Consider the following 17,158-nt stretch of genomic DNA (forward strand, 5'->3'; position numbering starts at 1 on the left):
GTTATATCGAGACCACTGTTCCTGATCTTTGCTGACAGTATTAGGACAGGAGATGTACCAGGGGATTGGAAGAAAGCTAACGTGATTCCGATATTCAAAAAGGGTCAGAGGCATATCCCGGGAAATTATAGGCCTGTCAGTTTGACATCAATAGTATGTAAACTTCTGGAGGGGATGATAAGGGACTATATCGTAGAGTTTGCTAAAGACAACAACATCATCAGCAGTAATCAGCACGGGTTTACAAATGGGCGTTCTTGTCAAACCAATCTCCTAACATTCTACGAGGAGGTGAGCTGTGAGCTAGATAGGGGGAGACCAGTGGATGTGGTGTACTTGGATTTCGCTAAGGCGTTTGATACAGTTCCCCACAAGCGCTTAATTTATAAAATAAGGTCTGCAGGTATCGATAGCAGGGTTTGCTCTTGGATACGGAACTGGCTAAAAAGGCGGGTCCAAAGGGTAGTAATAAACAGCGCATACTCAGACTGGTCTGAGGTGGTAAGCGGGGTCCCCCAAGGCTCAGTCCTGGGACCAACCTTGTTCAATTTATTCATAAACAAAATTGAGGTCGGGATCAGTAGTTCGTTATCAGTTTTTGCAGATGACACAAAATTGGGCAGGGCAATAACTGCACAGCATGAAGCAGATATCCTACAGAATGACCTGGACAAAATAACGGAGTGGGCAACGACTTGGCAAATGAGGTTTAACGTGGAGAAGTGTAAGGTTTTGCACTTGGGGACTAAAAACATAAAAACACAATACACGTTAGGAGGGGAACCCTTGGGGGAATCAAAAATGGAGAAGGATCTGGGAGTCTTGGTTGATGATAGATTAGGAAACAGCATGCAATGTCAAGCGGCAGCTGCCAAAGCCAGCAGAACATTAGCATGCATAAAGAAAGGGATGTATTCCAGAGATAAGACTATAATCCTTCCACTTTATAAAACTCTGGTCCGACCGCATCTGGAGTATTCCGTCCAGTTCTGGTCGCCAGTCCTCAGGAGGGATGTGTTGGAGCTGGAGAGAGTCCAGAGAAGGGCAACTAAACTAATTAGGGGATTGGAGGACCTTGACTATGAAGAGCGTCTACAATCGCTCGATTTATTCTCCCTGGAGAAGAGACGTCTGAGGGGGGACATGATAGCAATTTATAAATATCTTAATGGGGATCCCAGCTTAGAAAAAAAGCTGTTCATTCAAAGGGATTGCATGAGGACTCGAGGGCATACAATGCGATTAGAGGAGAAGCGTTTTAACCTCAGGCAACGCGGGGGGTTCTTTACTGTTAGGGCAACAAGATTGTGGAATTCTCTACCACAAGAGGTGGTTTCTGCGGGTAGTATGGTGGCTTTCAAAAGACTCTTAGACTTACATCTCAAGGATCAGAACATTCAGGGCTATGTGAGATGATTACAGCCACACACACCTACACAGGTTGAACTAGATGGACTATTGTCTTTATTCAACCTCACCTACTATGTAACTATGTAAATAATTTACAATAAAAATAAAAATTTAAATTAAAATTAAAATGAACTTAGCCTCATATACCAATTTGCATATACCAATTTGCATAAGATGTAACTTACATGATATTATAAACCAAAAAAAAAAAAAAAAAAAAACACAAATTTTAATAGATTAAAAAAATATATATAAAGATAATACATATACAGTATATATATATATATATATATATATATATAAAAATCCCACAATGTAAATGAATATATCTATATATACACTTTCACTATAACCATAATTATGTGATACAAAAAGTTAATATGTATAAAATATTTTCATAAAATATTTTTATAAAAAAAATATATATATATTTATATATACCAGGGTATAACGGTATCATAACATTTTAAGGGTATTTAATGGATGCTACGGATAGAACGGTCAAATGATGGTATTAACCTCCAGTTCCTCGTTCAGCCCCCCAGGGGACATAGAGCCGAACGAGAATATCCAGAAGGCCTACACAGTCTAGAGAACCTTTCCCCCTCCGGAAGTGACATGGGTATGGCTTCAATGCCGAATAACTTGAGGCCTTTGGTGCAACCACCATGCACTTTACAAAAATGCCTGGGTACACTGTGCTTATCCTTCTTCTGCTCTATATAGCGACAGTGTTCTCCGAATCTAGTACGCATGGCCCGGACTGTCCTCTCTATATAGAGCAGACCACAGGGCACCTCATTATTACAGTAACAGTGCGTATTTTTGGCACTGATTACTATAGTAATGTCACTGGTCCCCCCCCAAAAGTGTCAAAAATGTCAGTTAGGGGTCCGATCTGTCCGCCGCAATGTCGCAGTCCCGCAAAAAATCGCAGATCGCCGCCATTACTAGTAAAAAAAAACAATAAGAATGACATAAATCTTTCCCGTAGTTAGTAAACGCGATAACTTTTGCGCAAACCAATCAAAATTTGCTTATTGCGATTTTTTTTTACCAAAAATATGTAGCAGAAAACAAATTGGCCCTAAAATGTTAAAAAATTTAGATTTTTTAATTTTTTTGGAAATGTTATATATCAAAATATTGTTTTTTTTTTTTTTTTTTTCAAAATTGTCGCTCTTTTTTTATTTATAGCGCAAAAATCGCACAGGTGATCAAATATCATCAAAAGAAAACTCTATTTGTGAGAAAAAAAGATCGGACCCCTAACTGACATTTTTTACACTTTTTGGGGGACCAGTGACAGTGTTAAAATTACGTGGTTAAAATTACAAGGCACCCTACTGAAATCAATATAGTGCATGGCAATTTCAATAGGGTGCCTAGTCATTTTAAAAAGTATATGTGATACCTTCATGTAACCACTAGATGGCGACAATGCACGCAGATATATATTTTTTTTACGCTCTGGATTACTTATGCTTATAACAACATTTTTTCTTTTTTGTTTTTTTTTTTTTCTCATTTTATTAGTATATTTTTCAACAATGAAAGGTTTTTTGTAACCATAAACCGATAAACCGATTGTATCGTTATACATGCATTGTTCCCAGCAGTGACACCGTGCACTTTGCTCTTTGAAATGTGTACATCCGGTGTCACTTACTCTTTATAAGCGCGTCTGTTGGCGCCACACCGTTTCATACAATCCCAGTGAACTATGTATTTTTTTGTGTGCATGTTTTCATGTATATTTATTTTTACCATCTATTTATTTGCACTTAAAGAGGAAGTAAACCCTCCTCTGACATTTTTACCTATAGGTAAGCCTATGATAAGGCTTACCTATAGGTACTGTAAATATCTCCTAAACATGTACCGTTTAGGAGATATTTACCTTACATGCAGCCAGTGACGTCACTGGCGCTTGCTCTCTGAAGGAACGGCCGCTGGTGCCGTTCCTTCAGAGCCCCGTGCCGTGACCGTCGGCTCCCGCGCGCGTGTGTAGGAGTGACGTCACCGCGGCTCTGGCCAATCAGATGGCCGGATGCCGCGATCCCGGAAGACGGGCGACATGTCGCCCGTCATACAGGTAAGCGGGCGGCACGGCGGGGGCTCGTTCTAAGGTAAGTATTTCATAATGAGCTAGTATGCGATGCATACTAGCTCATTATGTATTTCTCTTTCAGCTTGTAAAAAAAAAAAAATGTAACTGAGTTTACAACCTCTTTAATGGCATATGCACTTTGCTGTGGTTTATATTGATATATTTCAGTGGATTGCATGTTTTTTTTTTGTGCATTTCTATTTTTTACATCATTTTATTCATATTTAGTTATATTTGCACTTCATTGTGGTTTGCACTGGTATTTAGCAGGAAGTGATATGTGTGCAGCCGAGCACTGCAGCAATTAAAGGAACATTTCGTTCACATTGCAGTTATTTTCATTTATTTATTTATTTATTTATAAATATATATTATAAATATATAAAAAAAATATATAAATATATTATAATATAATATATAATATAATATACATAATGAATATATATATATATATATATATATATATATATCAATTTGGGAAAATAGAGAAATACAGTTGATCATAGACCTTACTACCGAGCCCGCATCCTAATTGTGAAATATATCAAAGAGTAGGGAACAAGGAGATGGAATTACCATGCAATCACCGGGTTGTGGGATAGAGGCCCAGGTGATACTCCCAGTAGGAGGGGGAAGTGGACTTTGAAGGGCTGGTATAGTAGTGAACAACAAAGGGATTAAAAATATAATATTTTATTCAAAAAGACAATACATCATTAAAAACATACACAGAAATACATGGACATATTTGGCATATGTATCACAAACTTGACTTATCCATGTAGTAACATTGAGATGTGGCTATGGTTGGTTCGACGCGTTTCGCCTGATTGAAACAATTAGCTTCTTCAGGAACCAAAAAAGTTCTAGGCAACAATGGCCTCTGATATAGATATTAACAGAAAAGAAGAAAAAAAAACAAAAATTATAAAGGAACACATCATGTGTACATATAGTCAACAAACTATGCCTTTGACAGTTAGTATCAAGGCAGGTATACAAGGATATATTAATATGTTAACTTGCTCACCTAGGTCATATTGTAGGTTAGCTGGAAAAAGGTTTCAAGATGCCCAAATCGTCCAATGCGAGCCGGGACAAACAGAGCCTTCCTCCAACAGATCCTACAGAGGGATCAGGGTCCCTCTGATGATATAGGGTGGATCGGACCTCTTCCAAGTATACCCCAATGATTATTTATCTCATTATTCAGTGCAGATGGATGCCCCCCATATATTAATATGGAGGTGCTGACAAAAATTGGCACGGTAGTAAAGGGTAAAATGTATCAGCCCAGATAGCTCTGCAAAGCTGGTATAGGAACAAAATATGAAAAAAGAACAATATTAGGAAAATATTGTGGCTAAACAGCCAAAAAAAAGAGATTACTATAAGTAAAATGTAGCAAATCAAAGTTCCTTTGTTGTTGTTGCTCACCTATATTAGAGGTAGATACCGCATGGAGGTCCGAGTGCCGATGCCTGCGGCACAGTTTGCCGCTGCTGTCGGCGTGCTCGCCTCGTGGGCTATTAAATAGGAAGAGATCCCACCGGAAATGCGACGCTAGCAGCGTCATAACGTCACTTCCGGTGCGGGCGCAATGCATCTGCGTCACTACCGGAGTGGCGGAAGATGGTACTGCAGCCAGGGAGGCGGTGCGCACTAATCCCATTATTGGGAGAGGAGCAAACGCCCGTGGGGGGGCGTATCTCCTCTGCTTTGCGCCCGAATCCACCCAATGTGGGGAAAGCTCATAAACGACCGGGCTCACATTAGGACAACCCGACATCAGCAGAACCCTATAAAACAAAATAGAGAAAAAAACACATAATAGGTTATTAATAAATCCCACATTACTAGACAACAGAGAAAAAAACTGCTTACAAGGGACCAACTAAATAAACGTTGTTAATCCCTATATGCTGAGTTGGCAAGAGAAATATCTCTCATTCATGATATACCAATAATTGAGACCATAATTATAAACTATTAGCAAAAGAAATTTTGCAACTAAACCAAAAATGTTAGAAGGAAAAAAAATAAATAATAAATATTAATGATTAAACATTAAAACATTAAAGGACGTGTGAGTATAACCCACGTTATTTTTTTGGTAGACTTGTAATAAATGAGGGAAAAAAAAAAAGGGGGAAGGGAAAGGGAAAAGAAGGAAAAATAGATATTTCATATAGAGGAGGATATTTCAGGAAATATATTCAGAGAAATGGTTTATATGACACTGCTGTGTTCAAACCCGGCCATTTTGTGGCCTGTTGGTTAAAGATCCATTTTGCCTCCCTCTGGAGGATGATCTTGTCGGTATTACCACCTCGTGGGTTGCTGTTTATCACTTCTAAGACCGAGAAGGAGACCATATGGGGGTCGAAACTGTGGTTGAGACCAACATGTTTGCATATAGGGGTAAATATAAGTCCTACTTCTAGATAATACAGATGGTCGTATATCCTTTGCCAAAATTTTCTTTTTGTTTTCCCTATATAGAAAGCTCCACATCTACATGTGGCTAGGTAAACAACCCCCTCGGTCTGACATGTAGCTGAGAATTTAGGCCTTAAGGTTCCTCCACGTGGCAGGGGAAGAGTGTTGCCCTCCCTTACCCACGGGCATTGATCACAAACAAAAATATTGACAATAAGGAATGTTACGTACTAGTGGTTTAGGATGGCCACTCTGAAAATGCAGAATGGTGTTACCGGCTGTATCCTTACGGTACAGGGAAGTGAATAAGGTTCCATCGGGAGATAGGTGTATGTAGGTGTCTAAGAAAGAGATCACCGATTTGCTGTGCTGCATGGTAAACTTTAGGTTAAATTGATTAACTGAAATGAAATGCATGAACTCCATGAGCTGTTCATACGATCCCGTCCACACCACCAGGACGTCGTCAATATATCTCTTCCAAAAGAGAATATATTCGAAAAAGGGTGACGCCTCCTCGTCCGAGAACAGGTAGCGCTCCCATCCCCCCAGGTACAGGTTGGCATACGATGGGGCACATGCCGTCCCCATCGCTACCCCCTGCACCTGGAGGAATGTTTCGTCGTTAAAGGTAAATAAATTTGAGTTCAGAATGAACTCAAGAAGTTGCAATACAAAATCAGTACGAACCCAATTGGAGCGCTCCTGTTCTCGGAGGAAGGAGGACGCCACCTCAAGACCTCGAGTATAAGGTATTGAGGAATAGAGTGCCTCAATGTCAATTGCTACCAGCAATGACTGTGAGGGCACAACCATCCCTTCAACAACTTTGAGTAGTTCTACCGTGTCTTTTAAGTAGGATGGTAAACTGGCCACCAATGGGCGCAGTTGACTGTCAACATACCGGCTTGCCATTTCCGATATGCTGCCAATACCAGATACAATTGGACGTCCTGGTGGTGGGACGGTTTTCTTATGGATCTTGGGGATGGAGTAAAATGTAGGCGTAATCGGCCATTTAACAAATAAATATTCAAATAACTCTTTGTCAATCACATTGTTGTAAGCAGCATTAGAAATTAAAGCATGAAACTCAGCATTTTTTGTGGTGATCAATGTCTCAGACACCCTAGAATACCACTCCTCATTGGAGAGGATGGCCATACACATATCAATATATTGATCACGATCCATGACGACCACATTGCCACCCTTGTCCGAGGGTTTAATGACAATGTGGTCGTCATGGATCAAGCGATCAAGAGCTCGCCGCTGCGGGGGGGACAGATTGGACTCGAGATGGGAGGAGGGGACAAGGTTTTCAAAGTCCTTTGTTGTTTGCTTCAGAAAGGCCCAGACTGCTGGGCAAGTTTGTAGACTTGGAAAATTAGTAGATTTGGCTCTAAATTGGGGTTCAGAGGGGGGCTCAGGTTCCTCATCAGATGAAGGTGGAGAATCAGGGTCATTTATAGGTCCTCCACTTTCATCTAGAAGTTGGATCAATATTTTTAGCATTTTAAAATCATTGATTTTGAAACCTTTGTAGGGATCCTCGTGTGTTCCATCTTTATCGCGTTTCTTTTGATTCTTGTCGAATAAGTATTTATAGGTGAGATTTCTCGCGAAAAGATGGAGGTCCTTTGTGATTTCAAATTTATTGACCCTTTCTAGTGGACAGAAGCCTAACCCCAGCCTAAGAATGTCCAGTTCATCAGCAGTTAGTTGCCGAGATGATAAGTTGACAACATCTAATCCGAGAGGGGAGGTGCCGGTTTTATCAGGTGTATGTCCAATGTACCTGTTTTCTTGTTTCCCAGCGCCTGCCTTAGTGCGCACCGCCTCCCTGGCTGCAGTACCATCTTCCGCCACTCCGGTAGTGACGCAGATGCATTGCGCCCGCACCGGAAGTGACGTTATGACGCTGCTAGCGTCGCATTTCCGGTGGGATCTCTTCCTATTTAATAGCCCACGAGGCGAGCACGCCGACAGCAGCGGCAAACTGTGCCGCAGGCATCGGCACTCGGACCTCCATGCGGTATCTACCTCTAATATAGGTGAGCAACAACAACAAAGGAACTTTGATTTGCTACATTTTACTTATAGTAATCTCTTTTTTTTGGCTGTTTAGCCACAATATTTTCCTAATATTGTTCTTTTTTCATATTTTGTTCCTATACCAGCTTTGCAGAGCTATCTGGGCTGATACATTTTACCCTTTACTACCGTGCCAATTTTTGTCAGCACCTCCATATTAATATATGGGGGGCATCCATCTGCACTGAATAATGAGATAAATAATCATTGGGGTATATTTGGAAGAGGTCCGATCCACCCTATATCATCAGAGGGACCCTGATCCCTCTGTAGGATCTGTTGGAGGAAGGCTCTGTTTGTCCCGGCTCGCATTGGACGATTTGGGCATCTTGAACCCTTTTTCCAGCTAACCTACAATATGACCTAGGTGAGCAAGTTAACATATTAATATATCCTTGTATACCTGCCTTGATACTAACTGTCAAAGGCATAGTTTGTTGACTATATGTACACATGATGTGTTCCTTTATAATTTTTGTTTTTTTTTCTTCTTTTCTGTTAATATCTATATCAGAGGCCATTGTTGCCTAGAACTTTTTTGGTTCCTGAAGAAGCTAATTGTTTCAATCAGGCGAAACGCGTCGAACCAACCATAGCCACATCTCAATGTTACTACATGGATAAGTCAAGTTTGTGATACATATGCCAAATATGTCCATGTATTTCTGTGTATGTTTTTAATGATGTATTGTCTTTTTGAATAAAATATTATATTTTTAATCCCTTTGTTGTTCACTACTATACCAGCCCTTCAAAGTCCACTTCCCCCTCCTACTGGGAGTATCACCTGGGCCTCTATCCCACAACCCGGTGATTGCATGGTAATTCCATCTCCTTGTTCCCTACTCTTTGATATATTTCACAATTAGGATGCGGGCTCGGTAGTAAGGTCTATGATCAACTGTATTTCTCTATTTTCCCAAATTGATATTTTCCCGGGGTGAAGAACCCACTAACTATACAGTGTGATCTTTAACTAGTTTCATCACTTGGAATTTGTTTCCATCCTTGTTTATCTCTTTGCTGAAATACATTTATATGTACCAGAAAGTCGACTCAGGGAATTCCCTGATCTCAGACAACCTGGTACATCTATCTATCTTTGACCCATGTGTGGTTTAAAATTATTGGTCTCCTCCTCATATATTGCGGATGAGACTATATACACATGGTGTACAAAATTAAGTTTACTAATTTCTAAAAATTTTGGTAATTGATGTTAATATGCAGAGCTTCTTTAGGCAAGTTAACATATATATATGTACTAAATATCTCTCATTCAGGCTAAAACCTTATTTACAATTTTGGTAGCCCTTTTCCCCCCCCCCTCCCCTTTCCCTTCCTTTTCTTATTTTCCCCCCCCCCCCCTTTTTTTTTTTTTTTTTTTTTTCTTCCGTTCTATATAGAGAGGGACTTTCTTCTTAACATTTATCATGGCACAATTAACAGGTCCTGCCTGGGAGAAATTCTTGGATTCTATTCAGCAGACATGTACAACATACGCCCCTAATGATATAACTATGGAGGTATATTTCCAAAAATTAAAGAAACTTATGGAACGCAAGTCCAATTTGGGTTGGCACATCAGGTATTTTGACAAATACCTAAGAGATGAAGTCAACCCAATTGGTTTGCGTATCCAGGTTTTTCCTTCGTTTGAAATTCTTGACCCTATTTTCCGTGAACAGTGGGAAAATAATCTCACAGCCTGCTCAGCAAAAATGATGCAACTTTTGAAAAACAAATATTCAAAAGACTTAGAAGAGGTTCACAAGGAGATTGGTTTGCTTCAAACCAACAAACCAGCTTCACAAACTACGGATTTTACTAGAAAAGAGCAAGAGTTAACTCAATTTCTAGAACGATTTAACAAAGAAATCATTGGTAAAAAGGACTTTAAATATATGAAAGATAGATTAGCCTTTGCAAGCGGTACAGCTTACAAATGGAATAAAATGAACTGGCAAAAAAGGAATAGACAAAATTTTCCTAGAAATACTAACTACAACAATAATATTGTTAGAACAGAATCCGAAGCCTCCTTGTCATCCTCAGCCTCGTCTTACAAAAGTACTAATCAAGCACAGAGGGGCAAGCCAAAGCGGGGCAGACCATCCTCAAGGGGAGGACTGAACCGCATGGACTTCCAACAGGAAAAACCTCAAAAAAGGTCGGTGTCGCCACATGAAACGACACCGAAACCTAAACAGCTTCCCCATACTGATAGGGGCTTAACAAATATATATGGGTCTAGAACAGAGCATAATCAGTACTCTATGTTCAATACAGAGATGGACCCGTCTCAAACATCTTCCAACACTGGAACCAAACCTAAAAATAAACAAACAAGTTTACCTATTGAGGCCCCTTTAGGCCTTATCCCAGCTCCTGCAGGTCCCAACGGACAGCAGGCGCTGGGAAACAAGAAAACAGGTACATTGGACATACACCTGATAAAACCGGCACCTCCCCTCTCGGATTAGATGTTGTCAACTTATCATCTCGGCAACTAACTGCTGATGAACTGGACATTCTTAGGCTGGGGTTAGGCTTCTGTCCACTAGAAAGGGTCAATAAATTTGAAATCACAAAGGACCTCCATCTTTTCGCGAGAAATCTCACCTATAAATACTTATTCGACAAGAATCAAAAGAAACGCGATAAAGATGGAACACACGAGGATCCCTACAAAGGTTTCAAAATCAATGATTTTAAAATGCTAAAAATATTGATCCAACTTCTAGATGAAAGTGGAGGACCTATAAATGACCCTGATTCTCCACCTTCATCTGATGAGGAACCTGAGCCCCCCTCTGAACCCCAATTTAGAGCCAAATCTACTAATTTTCCAAGTCTACAAACTTGCCCAGCAGTCTGGGCCTTTCTGAAGCAAACAACAAAGGACTTTGAAAACCTTGTCCCCTCCTCCCATCTCGAGTCCAATCTGTCCCCCCCGCAGCGGCGAGCTCTTGATCGCTTGATCCATGACGACCACATTGTCATTAAACCCTCGGACAAGGGTGGCAATGTGGTCGTCATGGATCGTGATCAATATATTGATATGTGTATGGCCATCCTCTCCAATGAGGAGTGGTATTCTAGGGTGTCTGAGACATTGATCACCACAAAAAATGCTGAGTTTCATGCTTTAATTTCTAATGCTGCTTACAACAATGTGATTGACAAAGAGTTATTTGAATATTTATTTGTTAAATGGCCGATTACGCCTACATTTTACTCCATCCCCAAGATCCATAAGAAAACCGTCCCACCACCAGGACGTCCAATTGTATCTGGTATTGGCAGCATATCGGAAATGGCAAGCCGGTATGTTGACAGTCAACTGCGCCCATTGGTGGCCAGTTTACCATCCTACTTAAAAGACACGGTAGAACTACTCAAAGTTGTTGAAGGGATGGTTGTGCCCTCACAGTCATTGCTGGTAGCAATTGACATTGAGGCACTCTATTCCTCAATACCTCATACTCGAGGTCTTGAGGTGGCGTCCTCCTTCCTCCGAGAACAGGAGCGCTCCAATTGGGTTCGTACTGATTTTGTATTGCAACTTCTTGAGTTCATTCTGAACTCAAATTTATTTACCTTTAACGACGAAACATTCCTCCAGGTGCAGGGGGTAGCGATGGGGACGGCATGTGCCCCATCGTATGCCAACCTGTACCTGAGGGGATGGGAGCGCTACCTGTTCTCGGACGAGGAGGCGTCACCCTTTTTCGAATATATTCTCTTTTGGAAGAGATATATTGATGACGTCCTGGTGGTGTGGACGGGATCGTATGAACAGCTCATGGAGTTCATGCATTTCATTTCAGTTAATCAATTTAACCTAAAGTTTACCATGCAGCACAGCAAATCGGTGATCTCTTTCTTAGACACCTACATACACCTATCTCCCGATGGAACCTTATTCACTTCCCTGTACCGTAAGGATACAGCCGGTAACACCATTCTGCATTTTCAGAGTGGCCATCCTAAACCACTAGTACGTAACATTCCTTATTGTCAATATTTAAGGATCCGCCGTAACTGCGGGAGGGAGGAGGACTTTGAGAGGGAGGCAGGGGCCCTGAAAAAACGACTCAAATTGAGGGGGTATAGCAACAGGGTTCTAAAAAAAGCCTATCAGAAGGCCAAATCACAAAACAGAGAGGACCTCATTTACACTCCTAAAAAACAGGAACCCTCTCCCACTACCAAAATGATAACTACCTATAACAGTCATCATCAAGAAATCCGTTCCATTTTGTCCAAAAACTGGCATTTTCTAACTGATGATTTAACAATATCTAAGTATGTCAGACCTAGACCAGAACTGGTCTTTAGAAAGGCCAAATCCCTGGGCGACTCACTTGTTCATAGTCACTATAGGCCTCCCGCCCCTATGGATCCTGAAAGTAAACTAGGGACACATAGGTGTGGAGTTTGTGATCAATGCCCGTGGGTAAGGGAGGGCAACACTCTTCCCCTGCCACGTGGAGGAACCTTAAGGCCTAAATTCTCAGCTACATGTCAGACCGAGGGGGTTGTTTACCTAGCCACATGTAGATGTGGAGCTTTCTATATAGGGAAAACAAAAAGAAAATTTTGGCAAAGGATATACGACCATCTGTATTATCTAGAAGTAGGACTTATATTTACCCCTATATGCAAACATGTTGGTCTCAACCACAGTTTCGACCCCCATATGGTCTCCTTCTCGGTCTTAGAAGTGATAAACAGCAACCCACGAGGTGGTAATACCGACAAGATCATCCTCCAGAGGGAGGCAAAATGGATCTTTAACCAACAGGCCACAAAATGGCCGGGTTTGAACACAGCAGTGTCATATAAACCATTTCTCTGAATATATTTCCTGAAATATCCTCCTCTATATGAAATATCTATTTTTCCTTCTTTTCCCTTTCCCTTCCCCCTTTTTTTTTTTCCCTCATTTATTACAAGTCTACCAAAAAAATAACGTGGGTTATACTCACACGTCCTTTAATGTTTTAATGTTTAATCATTAATATTTATTATTTATTTTTTTTCCTTCTAACATTTTTGGTTTAGTTGCAAAATTTCTTTTGCTAATAGTTTATAATTATGGTCTCAATTATTGGTATATCATGAATGAGAGATATTTCTCTTGCCAACTCAGCATATAGGGATTAACAACGTTTATTTAGTTGGTCCCTTGTAAGCAGTTTTTTTCTCTGTTGTCTAGTAATGTGGGATTTATTAATAACCTATTATGTGTTTTTTTCTCTATTTTGTTTTATAGGGTTCTGCTGATGTCGGGTTGTCCTAATGTGAGCCCGGTCGTTTATGAGCTTTCCCCACATTGGGTGGATTCGGGCGCAAAGCAGAGGAGATACGCCCCCCCACGGGCGTTTGCTCCTCTCCCAATAATGGGATTAGTGCGCACCGCCTCCCTGGCTGCAGTACCATCTTCCGCCACTCCGGTAGTGACGCAGATGCATTGCGCCCGCACCGGAAGTGACGTTATGACGCTGCTAGCGTCGCATTTCCGGTGGGATCTCTTCCTATTTAATAGCCCACGAGGCGAGCACGCCGACAGCAGCGGCAAACTGTGCCGCAGGCATCGGCACTCGGACCTCCATGCGGTATCTACCTCTAATATAGGTGAGCAACAACAACAAAGGAACTTTGATTTGCTACATTTTACTTATAGTAATCTCTTTTTTTTGGCTGTTTAGCCACAATATTTTCCTAATATTGTTCTTTTTTCATATTTTGTTCCTATACCAGCTTTGCAGAGCTATCTGGGCTGATACATTTTACCCTTTACTACCGTGCCAATTTTTGTCAGCACCTCCATATTAATATATGGGGGGCATCCATCTGCACTGAATAATGAGATAAATAATCATTGGGGTATACTTGGAAGAGGTCCGATCCACCCTATATCATCAGAGGGACCCTGATCCCTCTGTAGGATCTGTTGGAGGAAGGCTCTGTTTGTCCCGGCTCGCATTGGACGATTTGGGCATCTTGAACCCTTTTTCCAGCTAACCTACAATATGACCTAGGTGAGCAAGTTAACATATTAATATATCCTTGTATACCTGCCTTGATACTAACTGTCAAAGGCATAGTTTGTTGACTATATGTACACATGATGTGTTCCTTTATAATTTTTGTTTTTTTTTTCTTCTTTTCTGTTAATATCTATATCAGAGGCCATTGTTGCCTAGAACTTTTTTGGTTCCTGAAGAAGCTAATTGTTTCAATCAGGCGAAACGCGTCGAACCAACCATAGCCACATCTCAATGTTACTACATGGATAAGTCAAGTTTGTGATACATATGCCAAATATGTCCATGTATTTCTGTGTATGTTTTTAATGATGTATTGTCTTTTTGAATAAAATATTATATTTTTAATCCCTTTGTTGTTTACTACTATACCAGCCCTTCAAAGTCCACTTCCCCCTCCTACTGGGAGTATCACCTGGGCCTCTATCCCACAACCCGGTGATTGCATGGTAATTCCATCTCCTTGTTCCCTACTCTTTGATATATATATATATATATATATATATTATAAATATAAATATCTAGAAATATATCATAATATATAATATAATATATATAATGAATATATATATATATATATATATATATATATATATATATATATATATAATTATTTATATTTAATTTATATTTTATTATTTATATTTATTTATTTATTTAAAAGGAACAGCGCACCATGGTTGCACATATTTTTTTTATCATCCCCCTTCCAGGATTTGGGTTTCAGCAGTTCCCCTAAATGGTCAGCGCAGATTTATTCTTGTTTTTTTTTTTTTTTATTTAAAAAAAAAAAAAAAACGGTATCCATGTGACCCTAGTTTTAGTTTTAGTCGTATGTTAGTCATCTGAATTGTTTTGGTCATATTTTAGTCGACTAAAATCGAATGGGTTTAGTTAAATTGTAATGTAATATTTAAGCATTTCTCTAGAATTTCCAAACTCATTATATACTCCTGGAGTAAAAAATGAAAGTGCATGTTATTATTTCTGATATTAAGGTTTGAATGGGCACTACAGACAATGATGGAGCTGTTGTGATATATGCACTATATTACCAAAAGTATTGGGACGCCTGCTTTTACACGCACATGAACTTTAATGGTATCCCAGTCTTAGTCCGTAGGGTTCAATATTGAGTTGGCCCACCCTTTGCAGCTATAACAGCTTCAACTCTTCTGGGAAGGCTGTCCACAAGGTTTAGGAGTGTGTCTATGGGAATGTTTGACCATTCTTCCAGAAGTGCATTTGTGAGGTCAGGCACTGATGTTGGACGAGAAGGCCTGGCTCGCAGTCTCCTCTCTAATTCATCCCAAAGGTGTTCTATGGGGTTGAGGTCAGGACTGTCTGTGGGACAGATAAGTTCCTCCACCCTAAACTCGCTCATCCATGTGTAGCACTGCCCCCTTGAAGACTGCTGGATATTACACTCCGCCATCTTGCTCCTCCACACACGTGTCTCCTTCTCAGCTACACCCAAAGGCGGAAGTGATGTCTCAGCTCTCCTCCTCCTTTTGGATTGGCAGTCTGTGGGCGTCAACCCCACCCACAACTCCAGACTAGCTCACTCTGGCGGTGGCTCCTCCTGTTAGGCAGATCTCTACAGCGCGCGCTTTCCCGCGCGGTGCAGTAACCTCTTCGCTGCTGCCGCAACTCCTAGCTGACCTACCATACTGTTTAGGAAAATTGTCCCGCTGTCATGAATTGCATGGCTGACACTTTTCTTCACAGTACTTGTACAGATATGACCCCCGACACACCGATCCCTGTGTTCTGGGTCACCACTCTCCTCTTCCACACTTGCACCGATTACTGTAAAGCAGACACAGTCCTTTTGTACAATATAGTGCATTACTTCTTCATCAACTCTCCTGCATTTTATTTGTGAAGACATGCTGTCTTTTTGGTAAAAGTCCATCCGTTGCTGTTGGCAGCCATCATTGCAAGCTTGACTTGTCATCCCACTTTCCCGAGTCACTGTAAAGCAGGCATTACTTTCTTCACTGACACTCCAGCACATTACTTGGGGAAGTATTGCGTTACTTGGCAGGACTGCTCGGCCATTGCCTCTAGCAACGGTTGCGGTAACCCAGGGGTGTATCCCGGATGATGCCCCCAAATGTAGCACTGCCCCCTTGAGGACTGCTGGATAGTACACTTTCGGATCCCCCTGGGTTACCGTTAGCAATACCGGCATTCATAATTTAACACTTTTACTTCTTGGCTCAGTCAATGATCAGTCCAGGGGTATGTAGTTGTTTTTGGTGTTTTATTTTAAATAGGTATGGGAGAAGGGAATAGTGGGATACTCCTAATTAACTAGTCACAATGTGTAGGACTTCTACTTCTGACGATGAAGCCAGGTTGCTGATTCACCCTGCCACTAGGTGAATTTGGATTATAAATATCTCAATGGGGATCTCGGCATAGAAAAACAGCTATTCAGTCGAAGGGATTGCATGAGGACTCGAGGACATACAATGCGATTAGAGGAGAAGCGTTTTAACCTCAGGCAATGTGGGGGGGTTCCTTACTGTTAGGGCTACAAGATTGTGGAATTCTCTCACACAAGAGGTGGTTTCTGCGGGAAGTATGGTGGCTTTCAAAAGACTCTTAGACGTGCATCTCAAGGATCAGGACATTCAGGGGTATGTGAGATGATTATGGCCACACACACAGGTTGAACTAGATGGACTATTGTCTTTATTCAACCTCACCTACTATGTAACTATGTAACTATGGATTAAGTCTCTATCCAGATGACTTAATGAATTATTTCTCTTCAGGACACTCTCCTACCATCCTCTTTCTCGACCATTGACACCTGTCCTCTGACTATTCTATCCAGGGGTGACCCCCCTCAGGTCAGACCCCTAGACACGTTCCACTGTACTCACGATACTGTAGTTCCAGGGTCTCCAGTGTCTCCCCCTCAGTCAGCTCTCTGGGACCTCTGGGTTCACCTCTGTTCCTCTGGCCCTCAGGATGACCTCCTGATGCCATGTGCCACTGCTACAGAGGAGGAGGCAGCCGCCACCCTCCCTCCGGGACTCTG

General features: G+C 41.1%; 1 protein-coding gene across 1 annotated transcript in view; it reads right to left on the minus strand.

Moving 5' to 3' along the window:
• The window catches only part of LOC309550298 (3-galactosyl-N-acetylglucosaminide 4-alpha-L-fucosyltransferase FUT3-like), a gene marked incomplete at both ends in the record, with an annotated part of 45,281 nt that extends 38,128 nt beyond the window's left edge, over nt 1-7,153 (minus strand). The window contains 2 exons of the mRNA XM_082250700.1: nt 5,303-5,319; nt 6,650-7,153. Of these exons, the coding sequence (XP_082106826.1) occupies nt 5,303-5,319; nt 6,650-7,153 (521 nt within the window). The remainder of the gene's footprint in view (nt 1-5,302; nt 5,320-6,649) is intronic.
• Nucleotides 7,154-17,158: the final 10,005 nt, after the last annotated feature.

The sequence above is a fragment of the Pelophylax lessonae genome (genome assembly GCF_965119305.1).
Source record: "Pelophylax lessonae genome assembly, chromosome: 3".
Classification (NCBI taxonomy): domain Eukaryota; kingdom Metazoa; phylum Chordata; class Amphibia; order Anura; family Ranidae; genus Pelophylax; species Pelophylax lessonae.